This window comes from Oratosquilla oratoria, chromosome 15, assembly GCF_046742065.1.
Source record: "Oratosquilla oratoria isolate Oo_2021 chromosome 15, ASM4674206v1, whole genome shotgun sequence".
Lineage (NCBI taxonomy): Eukaryota > Metazoa > Arthropoda > Malacostraca > Stomatopoda > Squillidae > Oratosquilla > Oratosquilla oratoria.
The window spans coordinates 66,083,850-66,101,123 of record NC_134791.1 but is presented as its reverse complement, the minus strand read 5'-3'; the positions used below and the strand labels follow the sequence as shown (position 1 = coordinate 66,101,123).

Here is a 17,274-nt window from a genome sequence, read left to right as displayed (position 1 = left end):
GATGGTGAATATTTGTACAAAAAATGAAAAAAATCGAAGATGGCGTGTTTTTTGTTATTCAAGGTCAAAGGTCAAGGTCAAATGGAACTTTTTTATTTGACCTCATAGGTAAAATATGAATAGAATAAAAGTTGCAGAGCTACTCATTAGCTTTACAATGACATATGAACGAATGTTCTACGACAAAAACTAACAAAGTTATGCATGTCTGAAATTAGGCCGTACCTTCAAAATTTCGATTTTTCTCAAAATTTCCGGAAGCCATAATTCTGGTTCTATAAAAGATAGAAAACGTGAGACTAATCTCAATCAATTTGCCTTACCGAGTTCTACATGCATACCGAATTTCATAAAAATCGGTGACGGTGAGGTTCAAATTTGCAAAAAAATTGGTAGGTTTCATATGGATTTACCCATTCTTGTGAATAATGTCCTTTATGATCTTCTCGTCTGCTTTGTATTCTGTGGACATATGGCTTTTGTAGTAGATTTTTATAGGTTTCTTTTCGCTTGTGGTGTTTCTGTCTTCGTCGGTGTACCATTTGTTTAGATGTGTTTGTATTGCTTGTGATACATCTGAGTTTGTGTATCCATTGTTGATAAGTACTTGTGTGATTCTCTCCAGTTTTTGGTGGGTTTGTGTCCAGGTGGAGCAATGTGAGAGGGCCCTTCTAACGTAAGCGCCGATGGTGGATTGTAGGTAGCGCTTCGGGCACTCGCTATTTCCTTTTAAGCAGAGTCCAGTGTTTGTCGGTTTGGTGTATACTGTAGTTACGAAGCCTGTATTTCGAGCGGTGACGAGGACATCAAGGAAGGGGAGGCATCCATTATTTTCTTTCTCGTAAGTAAAATTGAGGTCTGAGGCTGCGATGAATCGATTCCTCAGGTCTTGTAGTTCATCGATATCTTTTAATTGTACGAAGATATCATCCACGTATCTACAGTATAATGAGGGTCGAGCTGTTGCGAGGACCTCGGTTTCAATGGTACCCATATTAAAGTTGGCAAATAAGACACCGAGAGGGCTTCCCATTGCTACACCGTCGATCTGCTTGTAAAACTGTCCACTGGGAGAGGTGAAGGGGGCCTCTTTCGTACAAATTTCGAGAAGTTTTTTCAAGGTGTTTTCTGGGATGTCAAGAGGCTTTGTGCCATTGCTGTGGTACACTCGTTTTAAGATGAAATCGATGGTCTTATTTATTGGGACGTGGGTAAAGAGACTTTCCACATCCAGCGATGCGATGGAGGCATTTTCTACTGGAGGAGCATCCCTTAAGATTTCCAGGAAATCAGAGGCTGAAGCAAGTGTGTATGTGCTTGGGACGTAAGGAGTGAGAAGCTCATTTAGTTTCTTTGCTATGGGATATGTAGCGATAGGTATTTGTGAAATGATGGGTCTTATGGGGATTGCCTTCTTTGTGTGTCGTGATGTTGCCAAAGGCATATCCTGGTGTGTACTCGCCAGTGAGCTTCGGGAATCTTTGGCTTCCGGCTTTTGCGTGGATACTTGAGATGAGGTTGTTCAGTTTCTTTTTAATGGCCTCGGTTGGGTTGCGTGTTATTTTCATGAATTTGGTGGTGTCATTGAATATGGTGTTCATCTTTTGGATATACTCTTCTTTGCTGATGATATATATATATATTACAAGACAAAGAAGACATCCCAACTAATGATACGTAATTGCCCCAACACAACGAAAACAGAGTTACAAGAAGACCATGTTGTATACCAATACAGCTGCAATAGTGAGGAGTGTGGACCTCACCCTTACATTGGTATGACAACCACTAAGCTTACAAGACGCCTGACATGCCATTTGAGTAACGGATCCATAAAGTCCCACCACACTACCAAACTCAACAGACCACTAACAAGAAAAGATCTAGATCACAACACAACAATCGTTGACAGAGAAAGAGATCCACGAAGGTTGCTACTCCTTGAAGCACTCTACATTCAAGCAAAGCAGCCATCAATCAACATCCAGGTGGAAGACCTACGGGTCTTGCCATCTAGCAAAAGACTAAGTGCTAAGCGACCAACGAACCCCATCGCTTCGCCCACTGGGAGAGACCACCCCCCCCCGCGAGTGAAAACAACGCACGCTCATTGGCTACCATCCACCAATGAGCATCCAACTTTTTCTCGACACAGTGTCCATGATCCGTACATCCCATATATAACCTACACAGAAAACTTGACACAACAAATCGCCCTGGAAGATGGAACAAGATAGTTCCGAAACGTCGGCCAGTATAAGAGATCTCCTAAACAGACTTACAGAAAATGATAAGTCAAATATTCGTCGTATAGAGACTATACGCAAGAAGATAATCAAAATATGTATATATATGTATATGTATATATATACATATATGTATATGGTTAAACTTAATGGCAAGATTATTATTGCAGAGTTTTTTATCTGCCTTTTCTCTTTCTCTGAGAATCTTTTTCCCTTCCACGGGAAGTTGTCTTATAATGTCACCATATGACATTGTTTTGTCAGTTACTTTGGGCATGGCTTTACCAAAGTGAAAAACTGGCCAGAACGCGTTTTCACACTACTTAGTGCTTCATCAGTGGCTAGACTGTGAATATCTGATTGAATTATTGTGTTTATATATTGTTGGTGGTGGTCTGATATTACATTTTGGGGCTTCTGATTGGCTAGTGGGCTGGACTGGGGCTCCCAAACTATTCTACTTCCTCATTGGTCGGCTGTTGTGTGACGTCATCAGTATTGTGCCTTCTTTCAGTGGGCTTAGATCTCCTTACGCTAGGGAGGGCTTCTAAATCCCTAGTTTGTATATTAAGATTGGGAGATGTTTCTTTAATAAAGAGAGCTTCGAGGATAGGTAGCCTTCTATGGTCTTGATTTGTTGCCAGCACTTCTGTGTTTTCTATTAGAGTTTCTTTATTTAAATTTCTTTTGTGAGCAGAGTGATGGTGGTTTCTGGGAGCTCCTGAAGAGAGGTGGTATGATAACCGGCGTGAGAGCTTCATTGTTGTCATGCCAATATAGTTTGAAGGTTGGGATGCACAGTTCCCAAGTTTACACGTGTACCTATATATGACGTGAGTTCTCTGAAGGTCACTTTTACTTTCTCTTATATTATTCTTTAGTAGCAGTTGAGATGTCTTTTTATTTTGATAATATATAATCAGTTGTACTTTAGTTTTTTCTTCTTTAGGTTTAATATTTCTTTTAATAATTTGTTGCATAACCCTTTCATCTTCTTTGTAGGCTGTGGAGAAGAAGGACTTATAGTAAATTTTAATCAGGTTTTTGGCGTTAATGTCCTGTGGGATTTTGTCTGGGTGGCTTTTGTCCTGGTACCATTTGTCTAAAGTTCTTTTTGTGATTCGCTCTATATCCTTATTGGCGAATCCATTATTCATAAGGGTCTGAGAAGCTCTTTCTAACTCATTATGTACTGTTTCCCAATTATTACAGTGACTAAGAGATCTTCTAATATAAGCGCTGATGGTAGAATCTTTGTATCTTTGGGGACATTCGCTAGTCCCATTTAGGCAATGTCCTGAATTAGATGCTTTTATGTACACAGATGTGTCATAAGTGCCTTCATCTCTCTGTTTTATTAATGTGTCTAATGAATATTCAAGGCAACAGGGCAGATAATGACAACAGGCGAAGGAGAATGACTCCCTCACCTGAAGAAAGATAGAATTATATGAAAATAAGAATACAAGAAATGACCAGTCTAACCAGCGAGTTAGAAAATGATTCTAAGAAACATGTACAAAAATGGGATAACTATAATATTAATGAAACAGTTAAAGAAAATGTTAATGAAGCTTATAATAGAATGATGGAGGCACATAAACAAGCTATGATAAGTAAAAACCAAAGAAAATTAGTGAACCTCAATGGAGGTCAACTAAAACATCCTAGACCTTTAGAAGGGTTCACAAATTTGACCAACAAACCCCTTACTACAGACCAAAAAGAACTGCTCAATCTAGGTCTAAACTGCCACATCTTAAAGCCCCCACCCAAACATGGTAAAAGATTAGAATGTGAAATCTTAATAGATAACGTTGAACAGCTAGCTAAACAAAAGAAAATAACAGTTGAGCCCGCTTTCAAAACTGAAATTATTAGCGAGTCTTCCAAACAGAGAGGTAACTTTAAAAGCCAGATTTTAAAAAAGAAACATATAGAAGCAGCCAAACAACTGAAAACAGACCCAGACATCACAATCAGAAAAGCAGACAAAGCTGCTACTTTCGTCTTAATAAACACAGAAGAATACTTACAAAAAATGGATGAAATCCTAAACGATGAGACAAAATTTAAGAAGATCTCAAGAGACCCCACAGACTCCCTCAAAAAGAAAATTAATAAACTAGTAGATTGTGCAAACGCGGTTAAAGGAGGCATAAAGCTTCCTAAACCTACAGGCGATTACGAACTAGGTTACTGCTATGGCAATGTTAAAACCCATAAACCCAACAAGCTACGTCCAATTATCTCACAGATACCATTACCAACTTACAAAATTGCCAAAAAACTGGCTGAAATCCTCACACCTTACACTCCCGCTGACTACAATGTCAAATCCGCCACTGATTTTCTAGATCTTTTAGCAAACAATAACTCAAAAGGCATTATCGCTTCGTTAGATGCGGAGTCCCTCTATACTAACATCCAAGTTGACCGCACTATTCAATACATAATAGACAGAGTTTATCACAATGATACCACTCCTAACTGTGATATCCATTTTTCAAAACTCGTATATTTATTCTTATTATTATTGATTATGTATCGATGCTAATTATTATGTTGTATTACGAGTTTTGAAAAATGGAAATACATATGAAAATAAATAAATGTCATATGTATTTCCATTTTTCAAAACTCGTATATTTATTCTTATTATTATTGATTATGTATCGATGCTAATTATTATGTTGTATTATAATGTGATATACCATGATATGATTTGGTATATTATATTATATATTATAATTTATATTGTATATTGTATCGTAGATCGTGTTGTGTTGTATTATTATTATATTACTATTATTGTATTATATTGTACCGGAGCTGTTTGACATGTACTGGAACCAGCCACCAACCACTCCACAAGGAGGGAACGTGGGCCTGACTCACTATATACACCGCCAACTTCGACCCAGAGTAACACTCCTCTGAAGAAGCTATTGTAAGCGAAACCGGTCAGGAATAAACTCGATAATCAGATAAAGACCCGTGTTTCCCCCTCCACCTTTCCCATAATATGTATGTATATATATATATGTATGTATGTATATATATATGTATATATTTATGTATGTATATATATATGTATGTATGTATATATGTATGTATGTATGTATATATGTATATATTTATGTATATTATTCAACCACAAACAACTTTTAATTCCATGCCATCTCCATCGAGCGATTCTTCAGTCTCGATTGCGATGGCATGGAATTAAAAGTTGTTTGTGGTTGAATAATATCAATTGATCGCTGGGAACCATTCAGTGTAGATGTATATTTATGTATGTATATATATATGTATGTACATATATGTATGTTTGTATATATATATGTATGTATATATATATGTATGTATATATATATATATATGTATGTATATATATATTTATGTATATATATGTATATGTGTGTATATATATGTATATATATGTATGTATATATATATGTATGTACAGGTAGTCGTCGACTTACGACCGAGTTCGGTTCCGACAGACAGGTCGTAAGTCTATCTGGACGCAAGTCGGATTTTATATATATACAGTATACAGTATATTACCCTTTATATATTATTTTTGTTACTGTATATATATATATTGTATATTATATTTACCATACTGAAATAATCTTAGCATCTTTGAACTATGTTGTATAGTATTTTTAACCTTTTTATAATTTGATTTTCTTTTCTTTGGGAAACGTAGCTTAGGCCTAAGTATACTGAATAAAATCCTATCATCTTTGACCTATGATATTAGATACTTTATTTTTTAACATTTTTATTATTTTACCACCAGACTTTCTTTAGGAAACGTATGCATACTGAATAAAATCGTATTATCTTTGAGCTACGTTCTTTAATATTCATTAACTTTTTATAATTTTCGTTAGGAAACGTAGCCTAGGCCTAAGCATACTGAATAAAGTCCTGTCATCTTTGACCTACAAATACTTTTTTTTTTTGTTAAATACATATCATTGCAAGGCACAATCAGGAAAATTTCTATTTCAAAACACATTCATCTCGTTTTCGTACTATAACGAAAATATTGACAACAGAGCATAAACAAAGTTTACTGTTACATTTTATTAATCGCAAAACATAAAAATACAAAATACTGTACCGAACATATTGTTATTGACAACAAACTAAGCATAAAAAAGTTTTACTGTTACTTTTCATTAATTGCAAAACATATAACAATACAAAATGTAAAGTAAAATTTTATTTCAAAACACATTCTCTTCATTTACGTACTGTACCGAACATCAAATTAGCCTAGGCATAAAAAAAAGTTTTACTGTTACATTTGATTAATTGCGAAATATATAGAAATACAAAATGCAATGCAAAATTAGGAAACATTTTACTTCAAACAAACAAAATGAAAGAATATTTAGCTGGCTGAAATGCTGATGCCGCCGGCAGCCTGCCAAAATTGTCGTACTTGCGTCTCGCAGTGTGCAAAGTAATTGTACTGCACTGCCAGGCATAACATTGCAATTCTATTACTCCTCGTGGTCGTAAAGTTGATCAGTCGTAAGTCGCATAGGTCGTAAGTCGACGACCTGTATATATATATGTATATATATGTATTTGTATGTATGTATATATATATGTATGTATATATTTATATATGTATATATATTTACCTAGTTGTATTTACCTAGTTGTAATATACGGGAGGTGAGCTATGCTCATGGTGACCCGTCTTTGTATCTCTCCGCATCAAGTTTTATCTTAAAATCTTGTATAGTGTTAGCACATACTGTTTTGTTGTCTAATTTGTTCCATGTATTTATCGCTCTGTGTGGGAAACTGTTCCTTTTCAAGTTTTTTCTATAACTATCCTTTTTAAAAAAAATTCCGTGTCCTCTTGTTTTACCGTTGTCCCACATTTATATGTATGTATATATTTGTATATGTATATATATATGTATATACATATAATAAGATTTATTTTATTATTACTATTATTATTATTATTATTATTATTTTTTTTTTTTTTTTTTTTCTCCAAGATGATGCCATAGAGTTTAAGTATAATTTAAGTTCAAGATAACATTAGAAATATACTCAAATTCCTCACTAATAGATTCAGGGCTATATGGAGGGCATCCAAAAACATGGAAGAAAACATGGAATATTTAACTTTCTTTTGATGAACCGAATAATAATGAATATATGAAAAAAGATTTGTAGGTTTTCTATGAATAATAAATTTAACTTGTTACTTTCTCCATGAATAAAGTCCAAAAAGGACAACTTGCCATTACTGTCTAATTTGATGGAGGGAACTAATTAGAAAGTACCAGTAAATTGCCCTGGCACAGCCTGGCTTTCACCACAAACTACTCTCTTTCACAATTCCCAGCCTTAACACAAGCTCTACTATTTGCATAAAAGCTTTTGACCACTCTTAATATGTATGTATATGTAAAATATCCCCCAAAGCCTTCCTGTCTACCTTGACACAAGCCTTCTCCAAATCTATAAAGGCCCAAAATACATCTTTGTTTTGCCAAGAACTTCTTATAAATTCGTCTTACCACAGAAATTTGATCTATGCACCCTCTACTTTTCATAAACCCACACTGTTGGTTGGTCTTGCAGAAATAACAAATTGATAGTTATGACATTTTGAATACATACATTTCCACATTTGCATGTCAATGGAAGAAGCTGCAGTAACTGAAAGCCTTTTGCCTAAGAATTAAAGAATATACCATAATAATATGAAGAAAACTTGTAGTAATTATAAAGAACCTTTCTCCCTGCAAACACATTTTTCTTTCTTTGCATTATCACTCAGAAATTATTTTAAATGCTTACACTTACAGGTAATGTTAACATGAAGTTCACCTTAGCACCTGTGGCTGAAGAATTGAAGAAATTGTTGGGAAAAGATGTGACATTCCTGAAGGACTGCGTAGGCCCTGAGGTGGAAGCAGCATGTGCAGACCCAGCTGCTGGTTCTGTCATCCTGTTGGAAAATCTCCGGTTTCATATTGAAGAAGAGGGCAAGGGTGTAGATGCTTCTGGAAACAAGGTAAGATAAAAGTGAAATATAGGAATAAAGGGGAGGTGTGCAAGAAGTGTTTGAGTGTTTAATTAGAAATATTTACTTCTTCCAATTGTGTGCTTTTAGAGAGAATGGTTATGCTAAATATATTTTATATATATATTTTCTTGGTTGTGCAAAGTTTGATCTGTAACACAGACTACACAGAGGAAACCAAAAACAAAATTAGGACTTTTTTCCCCCAAATTATTTATCAGAATGTGAGAAAAAAACAAAACAGGGAGGCAACATTGCAAAGAAAAAACTACAAAAACTTAGTGTATGCTAGTGTTAATGGGTTACTATCATCCAGGTTAGAGATAAATGAGCACTTGAGGATAAATGAGTCTGATATTTTGTGTTTAGTGGAGACAAAATTCCCCAGAAATATTGATCTACATTTGGGGAACAATAAATACACCTAGAGAAGAGACAGATGAGATAAGATGGGTTGAGGGGTAATATTTGTTTTGAGAAGTGATATAAAGGTAGAAGAAAATCTGAATGAAGGCAAGGCTGAAGCAGTCCACCCTAAAATTTGAACTAATAAAGGGCATACTCCAGAGAGCAGTGGCATCTCCACTGGACAAATTTAAACAATAATCTTAAACTAAAATCTATTAGGCCTTCTGTCTCCATTTGGCATCATATTCAGAGAGACAGAAGATCCAGTATTATTTTAACTCTCCTATGTATAGGTCATATCCACTTGACCCACAAATATTTGATGGCAGGTGGGGCAGACAGGCAGGTTCCTCTCAGCTCCACATGCTAAGTAGTTTTAAATGTGAACCTTAAATGAATGGAGAGCTAACAGTTTGAACAATCAATCCCTGTCTGATGTTCTAGGAGAAAGTGGTTCTATTGACATAGAGTTAAGGTTTTAAAAATATTAATCTGTTTTAGGATTTTTTTTTTTTGTATTTACCTAGTTGTACTTGGTTGTATTTTATGGGAAGGGGAGCTACGCTCATAGTGACCTGTCTTTGTATCTTGCAACATCTAGTTTGTTCTTAAATTCTTGTATGGTGTTTGCAGACACTATTGTTTCATCCAGTTTGTTCCAGACATCCACCATTGTGTGGATTTTTTTTTTCCCTCCAGATCTCTTCTATAGTTATCTTTTTTGAGTTTTTCATGTCCCCTTGGTTTTTTTTTTTTTTTTTTTTTTTTTTTTTTTTTTTTTTTTTTTATCCCACTTTAATAAGTCTTCATTGTCAAGGACTTCCATTCCTTTCATGATTCTGTAAATGGCCAATAGATCCACCTCTTTCTCTTCTTTGTTCCAGGGTTGGTAGTTCCAGTTTAGATAGTCTTTGCTCATATGTCAATTTTGAAAGTGTTGGTGCCATCTTTGTTGTTGCTCTTTGGATTCTTTCTAATTTCTTTATATTCTTTTTTGTGCTGGGTGTCCATAGTGTTGCAGCATACTCTAGTCTTGGTCTTGTTAGTGTGACTAGTGGTTTTTTTACCATTACCTCGTTCAAGTAATTAAAAGCCACCTTTATTGCTCTTAGTAAATAGAAGGTTTCTCCAACTATTTTGTTTATATGCCTCTCTGGGGACATGTCTGTTGATAATTACTCCTAGGTCCTTTTCAGAACTAATTTTCTTTTACTACCTTTGCACTGATTTTATATTTTCCTGATAGTCTTTTCTTACTTTTTCCAAATTCTATTATACTACATTTCTTAATGTTAAAGTTCACTTCCCTCTTCTGGCTCCATTCCCAGACTTTATCCAGGTCTCTCTGTAGCGATTCACAGTCTTCTATACTTTAGTAGTTTTGCGTTGTCTTCAAAGAAGTTCATGTAACATTCTACACCTTCATCCAAGTCATTTATACATACATACATACATATACCAAAGGCTTTTTCCCCCTTACAAGGGAGGTAGCCAAAAAGAAAAAGACATAAAAACCATCCCCCATCCATTCCATCCCTAATACACTCCACTCCCCTCCATGCTCTACCCTCCCTCTTATGTTGGCACCTCCTGGAAGACAGGTCATCCCTGCATCTTGTCCACTGCCCTGTGTCAGAGGCAGTGTCGCAAGACACAGCACATCCATAGCAAGACCGCTTCATTAAATCGGTGACCCCCCCGTCTCTGTCCCCTCATGCAGTAAAGGAGAAGACAGGGAGAAATCCCTTCAGGCTGCGTCAAATTTTTCTCACACATACCACCTCACCCCCCATCCCCCCACCCATTCCACCTCATGCATCACAACATCATCCATATACAACCATTCTCCATTCACCCCTGTCTTCTATCCTCTCCTGTCCTTCCACAACAGACATTCCCCTCAGCCCCAAAGCCGCTTTCACCCCATCCATCCATCTTATCCTAGGTCACCCCCTCATGTTCACTCCCTCCACATCTGCCTTCCATACCTCTTTTACTAGTCTTTCTTCACTCATTCTTTCCATATGTCCAAACCATCCCAATACTCTTTCATCCACCCTATCTCCCTTTTTCCTTACCACCCCTGTTCTCCTCCTCACATTTGGGAATGGATGCTAAGAGGAGACTATATGAAGGAGTGATTGTGCCAACAGCACTGTATGGGGCAGAAACATGGAACATAAGAGAGGAAGAGAGAAGGAGTTTGAATGTGTTTGAGATGAAGTGTCTGAGAAGTATGATGGGGGTTACTAGGATAGATAGAGTGAGAAATGAGGAGGTGAGGAGGAGAACAGGGGTGGAAAGGGAGCTGGGAGATAGGGTTGATGAAAGAGTATTGGGATGGTTTGGACACATGGAAAGAATGAGTGAAGAAAGACTAGTAAAAGAGGTATGGAAGGCAGATGTGGAGGGAGTGAACATGAGGGGACGTCCTAGGGTGAGGTCGATGGATGGGGTGAAGAGGGCTTTGGGGCTGAGGGGAATGTCTGTTGAGGAAGGACGGGAGAGGACAGAAGACGGGTAAATGGAGAATGATTGTATATGGATGATGATGTGATGCATGAGGTGGTATGGGCAGGGGGATGGGGGGGGTGAGGTAGTATGTGTGAGCAAATTTTGACACAACCCGAAGGGATTTCTCCCCATCTTCTCCTTTATGCATGGGGGGACGGAGATGGGGGGTCGCCGATTTAATGAAGTGGCCTTGCTGTGGATGTGCTGTGTCTTGCAACACTGCTTCTGACCCAGGGCAGTGGACAAGGTGCAGGGATGACCCGTCATCCAGGAGGTGCTAAGAAGAAATGGGAGGGTGGAGGGATGTGGAGTGTTTTCAGGGATGGAATGGGTGGGAATGATTTTATGCCTTTCCTTTTTGGCTACCTCCCTTGTAAGGGGGAAAAAGCCTTGGTATATATATAAATGTATGTATTTTTAGTGTCTTTTCTCTCTTTTCCTCATTGCTCATTTTCTATTTTATCCATATATTTGTGTAATGTTCATGTTTAATACCATATACCTCTATGCATTTTTTTACCTGCTGTGTCCCTGACTCAACTTTCTCTTTAATTACTTTGATAACTGTTTCCTTGGCATTTTCTTCCACTTGTTATACAATTTCCTTAAAAGCTAGTTTTTTGGTTTTCCTGATCTACTTTCCATTGATTTTTGATTTCTTGAAGATCTGTCTCCTTTATAGTATCCAACTTTCTCAGCCTTGTATTTGTTCTTTTACTTTTCTTTTCAAAGCCTTATTTTTGTCAGTGTCTTCATTTTTCATCCTTTCGTATTAATTTTTAACTATGTCTCATTTTTTTTTTATGTCATAAAGCTCTCTGTTTCGGCATTCTATTTCTTTTTCTTTTTTCTTTTTTTTTTCTTTTTTTTTCTTTGGAGGGGGGGGATGACACCTAATGGTGTTTTCAACTCTGCTCACATTTAGTCTTTTAGTTGGTTCACCATATTTCTATCTGTCTTCACCCTCCATTTTAAATTATTTTCCACTCAATGAATGTACTCTAATAAATCATTTTGGTCACTTGTTAAGCGAAGCTCTCATTTTCCCATACTATAGACTAGGTGTTCCCTCCAACTGAGTGAAAAAGCACTGTACTTTAGAGCTTGTGCTAGATGTCCATTCCAGATGGTGGTTCATCGGTGTGTGAGAACGAAAGTGTTGTGAAAGTTCATTTAACGATAGTTTATGATATTTTTATCTTTAATAAACTGTGTGAATGCTTTTAAACAAGTGATGAAAATATTTTCTTATAAGTATAACCAATGCAATTAGAAATATAAATGTGCTGAATGGCCTGAAGGCTCTAGTGCTTGGCTAACAATGCCAAAATTTTTATAATTGATTCACTATTGAAGGGCAAAATAGAAGAGACTTCATGGTGGCATATGTCCCCCTCCCCAAGACAGGAGCTTGTAATGAAGCTGAATATCAAGAAATTTTATTGGACTTATTCTTCTAAAGAAAACTGAACAATTTAGTCCTCATAGATTTTAATTGCAGTGAGGTCAACTGGGAGGAATGGGATGCAAGTGGCAAAGCAGTTTGCAAAAATAAAGGCAATGTCTATGGGAAAATTAAGGAAGAGAAGAAATGATAAAGCAAAAGTTTACAAACAAGTAAGAAATGACTGCAAAGAAATATGTTAAGAGATGACAGTTAAAGGCGGAGAGGATTTATGGGGAAATGTATTACTTGACATGACACAGTTGGTAAAAGAAAAATACCAGATACAAAAGTAATGAAGAACCGTTGAGACTAGATTTAATATTTACAAAACCTGAAATTGTGGATGAAATTGAATACAAGACACCATTTGGGAAGAGTGAACACATATTAACCCCTTCCATACGGTGCCGCACACGTAGGCGTCATGGACTTAGATCTCGGTGGCAGCAACCAATGCCAGCCGTACGACGTGTCGTAATAATACTCGCATCATAAAATATAGTCACCGCTTATATCGATCGTTCTCTCTTCACCCGTGAATTTTGATAACCATAGAAAATGCGATTACAAAAGAATTAGAAAGAATGTCATTATGGAGGGGCGACTACAATAAATATAATCAAGACGCCGATATGGCAGCCTCGCGAATACACTCGCTCCCCATGACGCCTACGTGTGCGGCACCGTATGGAAGGGGTTAATAGAATTACTCCCTCTGTTCCTCTCCTAATCCTCTCAATCAAGATCCTCCCATAAGCCTTCCCAACTACACTTAACAAGCTAATCCCTTTGAAACTACTACATTCACACTTGTCCCCTTTTCCCTTGTAAAGTGGAACTATACAGGCACTCCTCCAGTCCTCCGGCACTCTACCCTCTCTCCAACAAACATCAAATAACCTCACCAGCCAGTCCACCATCACTGTACCTCCTTTTTTTAGACATTCTGCATGCCATCCATCCAGACCAGGTGCCATACCTGCTTTCATCATCTTAACAACTGCCTTCACCTCATCCTTCCTTATTTCTCCTCCATTTTCCTCACTCATCACAGTCATTTTCTTAGGATTTCCCACTGCAGCTATCTTTCCCTCCCTATCCTCCTTCACATTTAGCAACTCCCAAAAATATTCTGCCCATCTTCCCCTTACTGCCTTCTCTTCCATTATCATCTCTCCATCTGCACCTTTTACCTTTTCTTCTCTACTTGATTCGCCTCCTCTTCCTCTTAATTTCTTTCCAAAACATCTTTTTATTACTTTCAAAACTCTGTCATACTCTTACCCCTTTTCACATCTGCTCTCCTCTTTGCCTCCTTTACCTTTTGCTATACTTCTTTTCTTTTCTTTGTACCTCTCATATGACTCCCTCGTCCTATTTTGTAACCAATCTCTGAAAGCTCGCTTCTTCTCTTCTACAACCTTCTTTGTTTCCTCATCCCACCATTCACTACCCTTCCTTCCATTTCCTCCTGTCCTTCTTGTTCCACACACCATCTTTGCACACTTTGTGACTCCCTCCTTGAACCATCCCCATTCCTCCTCCACACCTAGCTCTACTCTATCCTTCACTCCCTCCCACTCCTTCTTCTTCCTCTTGTACTCCTTCTCCTTTTCCTTTTCATTTAAAGAGTTCACTCTAAGCACCTCCCTACCTTTTGTCCCTTTCCTCTTTCTCCATCTATCCTCCACTCTCAACTTACCTTCCACCAAAAAATGATCTGATATTCCCCCACCCTCTCCCCTTAGCACATGTACATCCTTAACTCTTCCTATCATAATCCTATTTACCTCTACATAGTCCATTAATGCTCTATCTACCACCCTTCCCTCCACCACCCTCTCCCATGTGTACTTATGCTTGACTTTCTTCCGAAACACTGTATTTGCTATCATCAACTCTCTAGACACATTTCCACCGTCAACTCTCCACTACGATTCTTTCCTGGAACTCCACATTTCCCAACCACTCCATCAATTGGACCATTTCCTACCCTAGCATTAAGGTCTCCCAGTACTATTACATTGACATTTCTCCCGAAATCCTCTATGCACTCGTTTAAATCTATCCAAAAGACCTCCCTTTCTTCTACACTCTTCTCACTGCCAGGCCCATATGCACTTACAAAGATCCACATCTCCTTTCCCAGTTTCACCTTCATCCACATTATCCTTGAGGAAACCTCCTTCCACTCCACTACACGTTTACCTATCTCTTCACTTACTAGAATAGCCACCCCTTCCCTCCCTCGCCCTCTCTTCATTCCTGATAACCTCCCACTTACACTCCCAAACTTACACTCACCCTTCCCTTTCAACTTAGTTTCACTCAAAGCCAACACATCCATCTTTCTTCTCACAAACATACTACCTATCTCTTCCCTTTTACTCTCATCTGTACCACATCCACACACATTTAAAGACCCAAACCTTAGGGTGCTGGTCGGAAAACTCCCAGACCCTCTTATGCCTTTGCTTTTTCTTTTAGGAATGTCCCCTGTGGGGCTACAAGGAGAAGGATGCCTAGTCCCAATCCTCGTCCCTTTCTTCTCGCCGCTTACGATCCAAGTGGTATTACTTGGTGGCAATATTCTTTTCCCCCACCACAGGGAGTTCCCCCACCTCAGAACAAGAATACTCAGAGAAATGGTACAGGACAGCAACAAGGGGTTGGGGGACAGCATAATGGAGGGACAGTCGTTGTATAAAAGTGTCATAATTTCTCTATGAACAGAGTTTTCCTCTATCATAGACAAAATGATGTGTGGCTCTGGTCCGTAGAGGCGCCCCATATAGACCCTAAAGTATCAACTGCATGCTACTTTGCCACAATAACAAGCAGCCAATACCCTAAACTGGATGGAGGATTTTTTCCATGGAACTAAAATGAGGGCAGTGCTCGGAGAAAAGAGTTCAGATTGGGAGGAGGTGATTAGTGGAGTTCCATAGGGATCAGTATTGGCTCCAATAATGTTTGCTGTTTATGTGAATGACATGGATGAAGATGAGTAATGTTACAAGAGCTTCTTTGTAGACAATGCTAAATTGCTGAGGAAAGTGAATACTAAAATAGATTGTGAATCACTGCAGAGAGACCTGAACAAGGTTTGGAAAAGGAGTCACAAGTGCAAAGTAGACTTCAACATCAAGAAATATAGCATAATGGAATTTGGAAAAAGTACATACATACATATGCTAAAGGCTTTTTTTCTCCCTTACTTGGGAGGTAGCCAAAAGAAGGCATAGAAACCACTCCCACGCATTCCATCCCCTACGTACTCCACTACCCTCCACCCTCTTCCCTCCCTCACATCTTGGCACCTCCTGGATGACTGGTCATCCCTGCATCCTGTCCACCACCATGGGTCAGGAGCAGTGTCACAGGACACAGCATATCCACAGCAAGGCCACGTCATTAATTCGATGACCCCCCTCTCCATCCATTCCCAGTTGCCTATTTCTCATAATACTTTTTAGTCCCCCAAGGTATTACCTGCTTCTTTCAATCTACAATTTAGCTCCACCTCCATTCCTCCCTTTCCTACCACATGGGACCACAAATTCCTAAAGGTATTCACTTTCACCAGCCTGTCTCCTTTTAGACTTGCTTCCAACTCACTGCCATCCTCTACCCTTACATCTCATCACCTTACTTTTACCCACATTTACCTTTAACTTTCTCCCATCGCGTACCTTTCCAAACTTTGTCACTAACTCCCTTAATCCTTCCTCTGACCCTGTCACAAGCACAGTGTCGTCAACAAACAACTGGCTCACCTCCCATTTTTTTCCATTTTCTTTAACAATCTCCAGTCTCCTGCCCATTACCCGCACCTTAACCTCCCACACCACCTCATCCATGTATGCATTGTACAGCCATGGTGACATGACACAGCCCTGACACAGTCCCACCTTTGTCTCAGCCACTGGCTCACTCCATTTCCCATTCTAACACAGTCTCTTCTATTCTGCAAATTATTCATGTAATTAATGTGACCAATATTGAATATATTCAGATTGTTGAAATTTAAATAGTGTACCACTCATTCAATTATTTTATTTACAGGTTAAGGCAAATCCTGCCAAAGTGGCTGAATTCCGTGCCTCTCTGCGCAAGCTGGGTGATGTTTATGTGAATGATGCCTTTGGTACGGCTCACCGTGCTCATTCATCCATGGTGGGTGAGGGCTTTGAGCAGCGAGCTTCTGGTTTCCTGTTGAAGAAGGAGCTTACTTACTTTGCCAAGGCTTTGGAAAATACAGATAGGTGTGTGTATGATTTTTTCCATACATACCAGAGAAAGGAAAGTGTGAAAGGAACAAATAAGATTTCTGCAGAAATCATCTTTGAAAAGAATAGAATATAGAATGTAACAGTTTGAAGTTAAATGATGGTACAAGGGAGGGTTGTCATAAATGGTTAATCAGTAAAGTAAGTAGTGACTAGGGGTAAAGTTCTTAGGATTCTGTAGTGGTAAGCAACCATGCATGTATTTACCTAGTTGTATTTTGCAGGAAGGGGAGCTACGCTCGTGGTATCCTGCCTTTGTATCTCGCAGTGTCTAGTTTGCTTTTAAACTCATGAATGTTT

At 38.2% G+C, this 17,274-nt stretch overlaps 1 protein-coding gene across 1 annotated transcript in view; it reads left to right on the top strand.

Moving 5' to 3' along the window:
* Pgk (phosphoglycerate kinase) overlaps window positions 1-17,274 on the top strand; it is a 150,288-nt gene that overhangs the window by 50,719 nt on the left and 82,295 nt on the right. Inside the window, exons 3-4 of the mRNA XM_076198973.1 lie at window positions 8,099-8,307; window positions 16,751-16,950. Of these exons, the coding sequence (XP_076055088.1) occupies window positions 8,099-8,307; window positions 16,751-16,950 (409 nt within the window). The remainder of the gene's footprint in view (window positions 1-8,098; window positions 8,308-16,750; window positions 16,951-17,274) is intronic.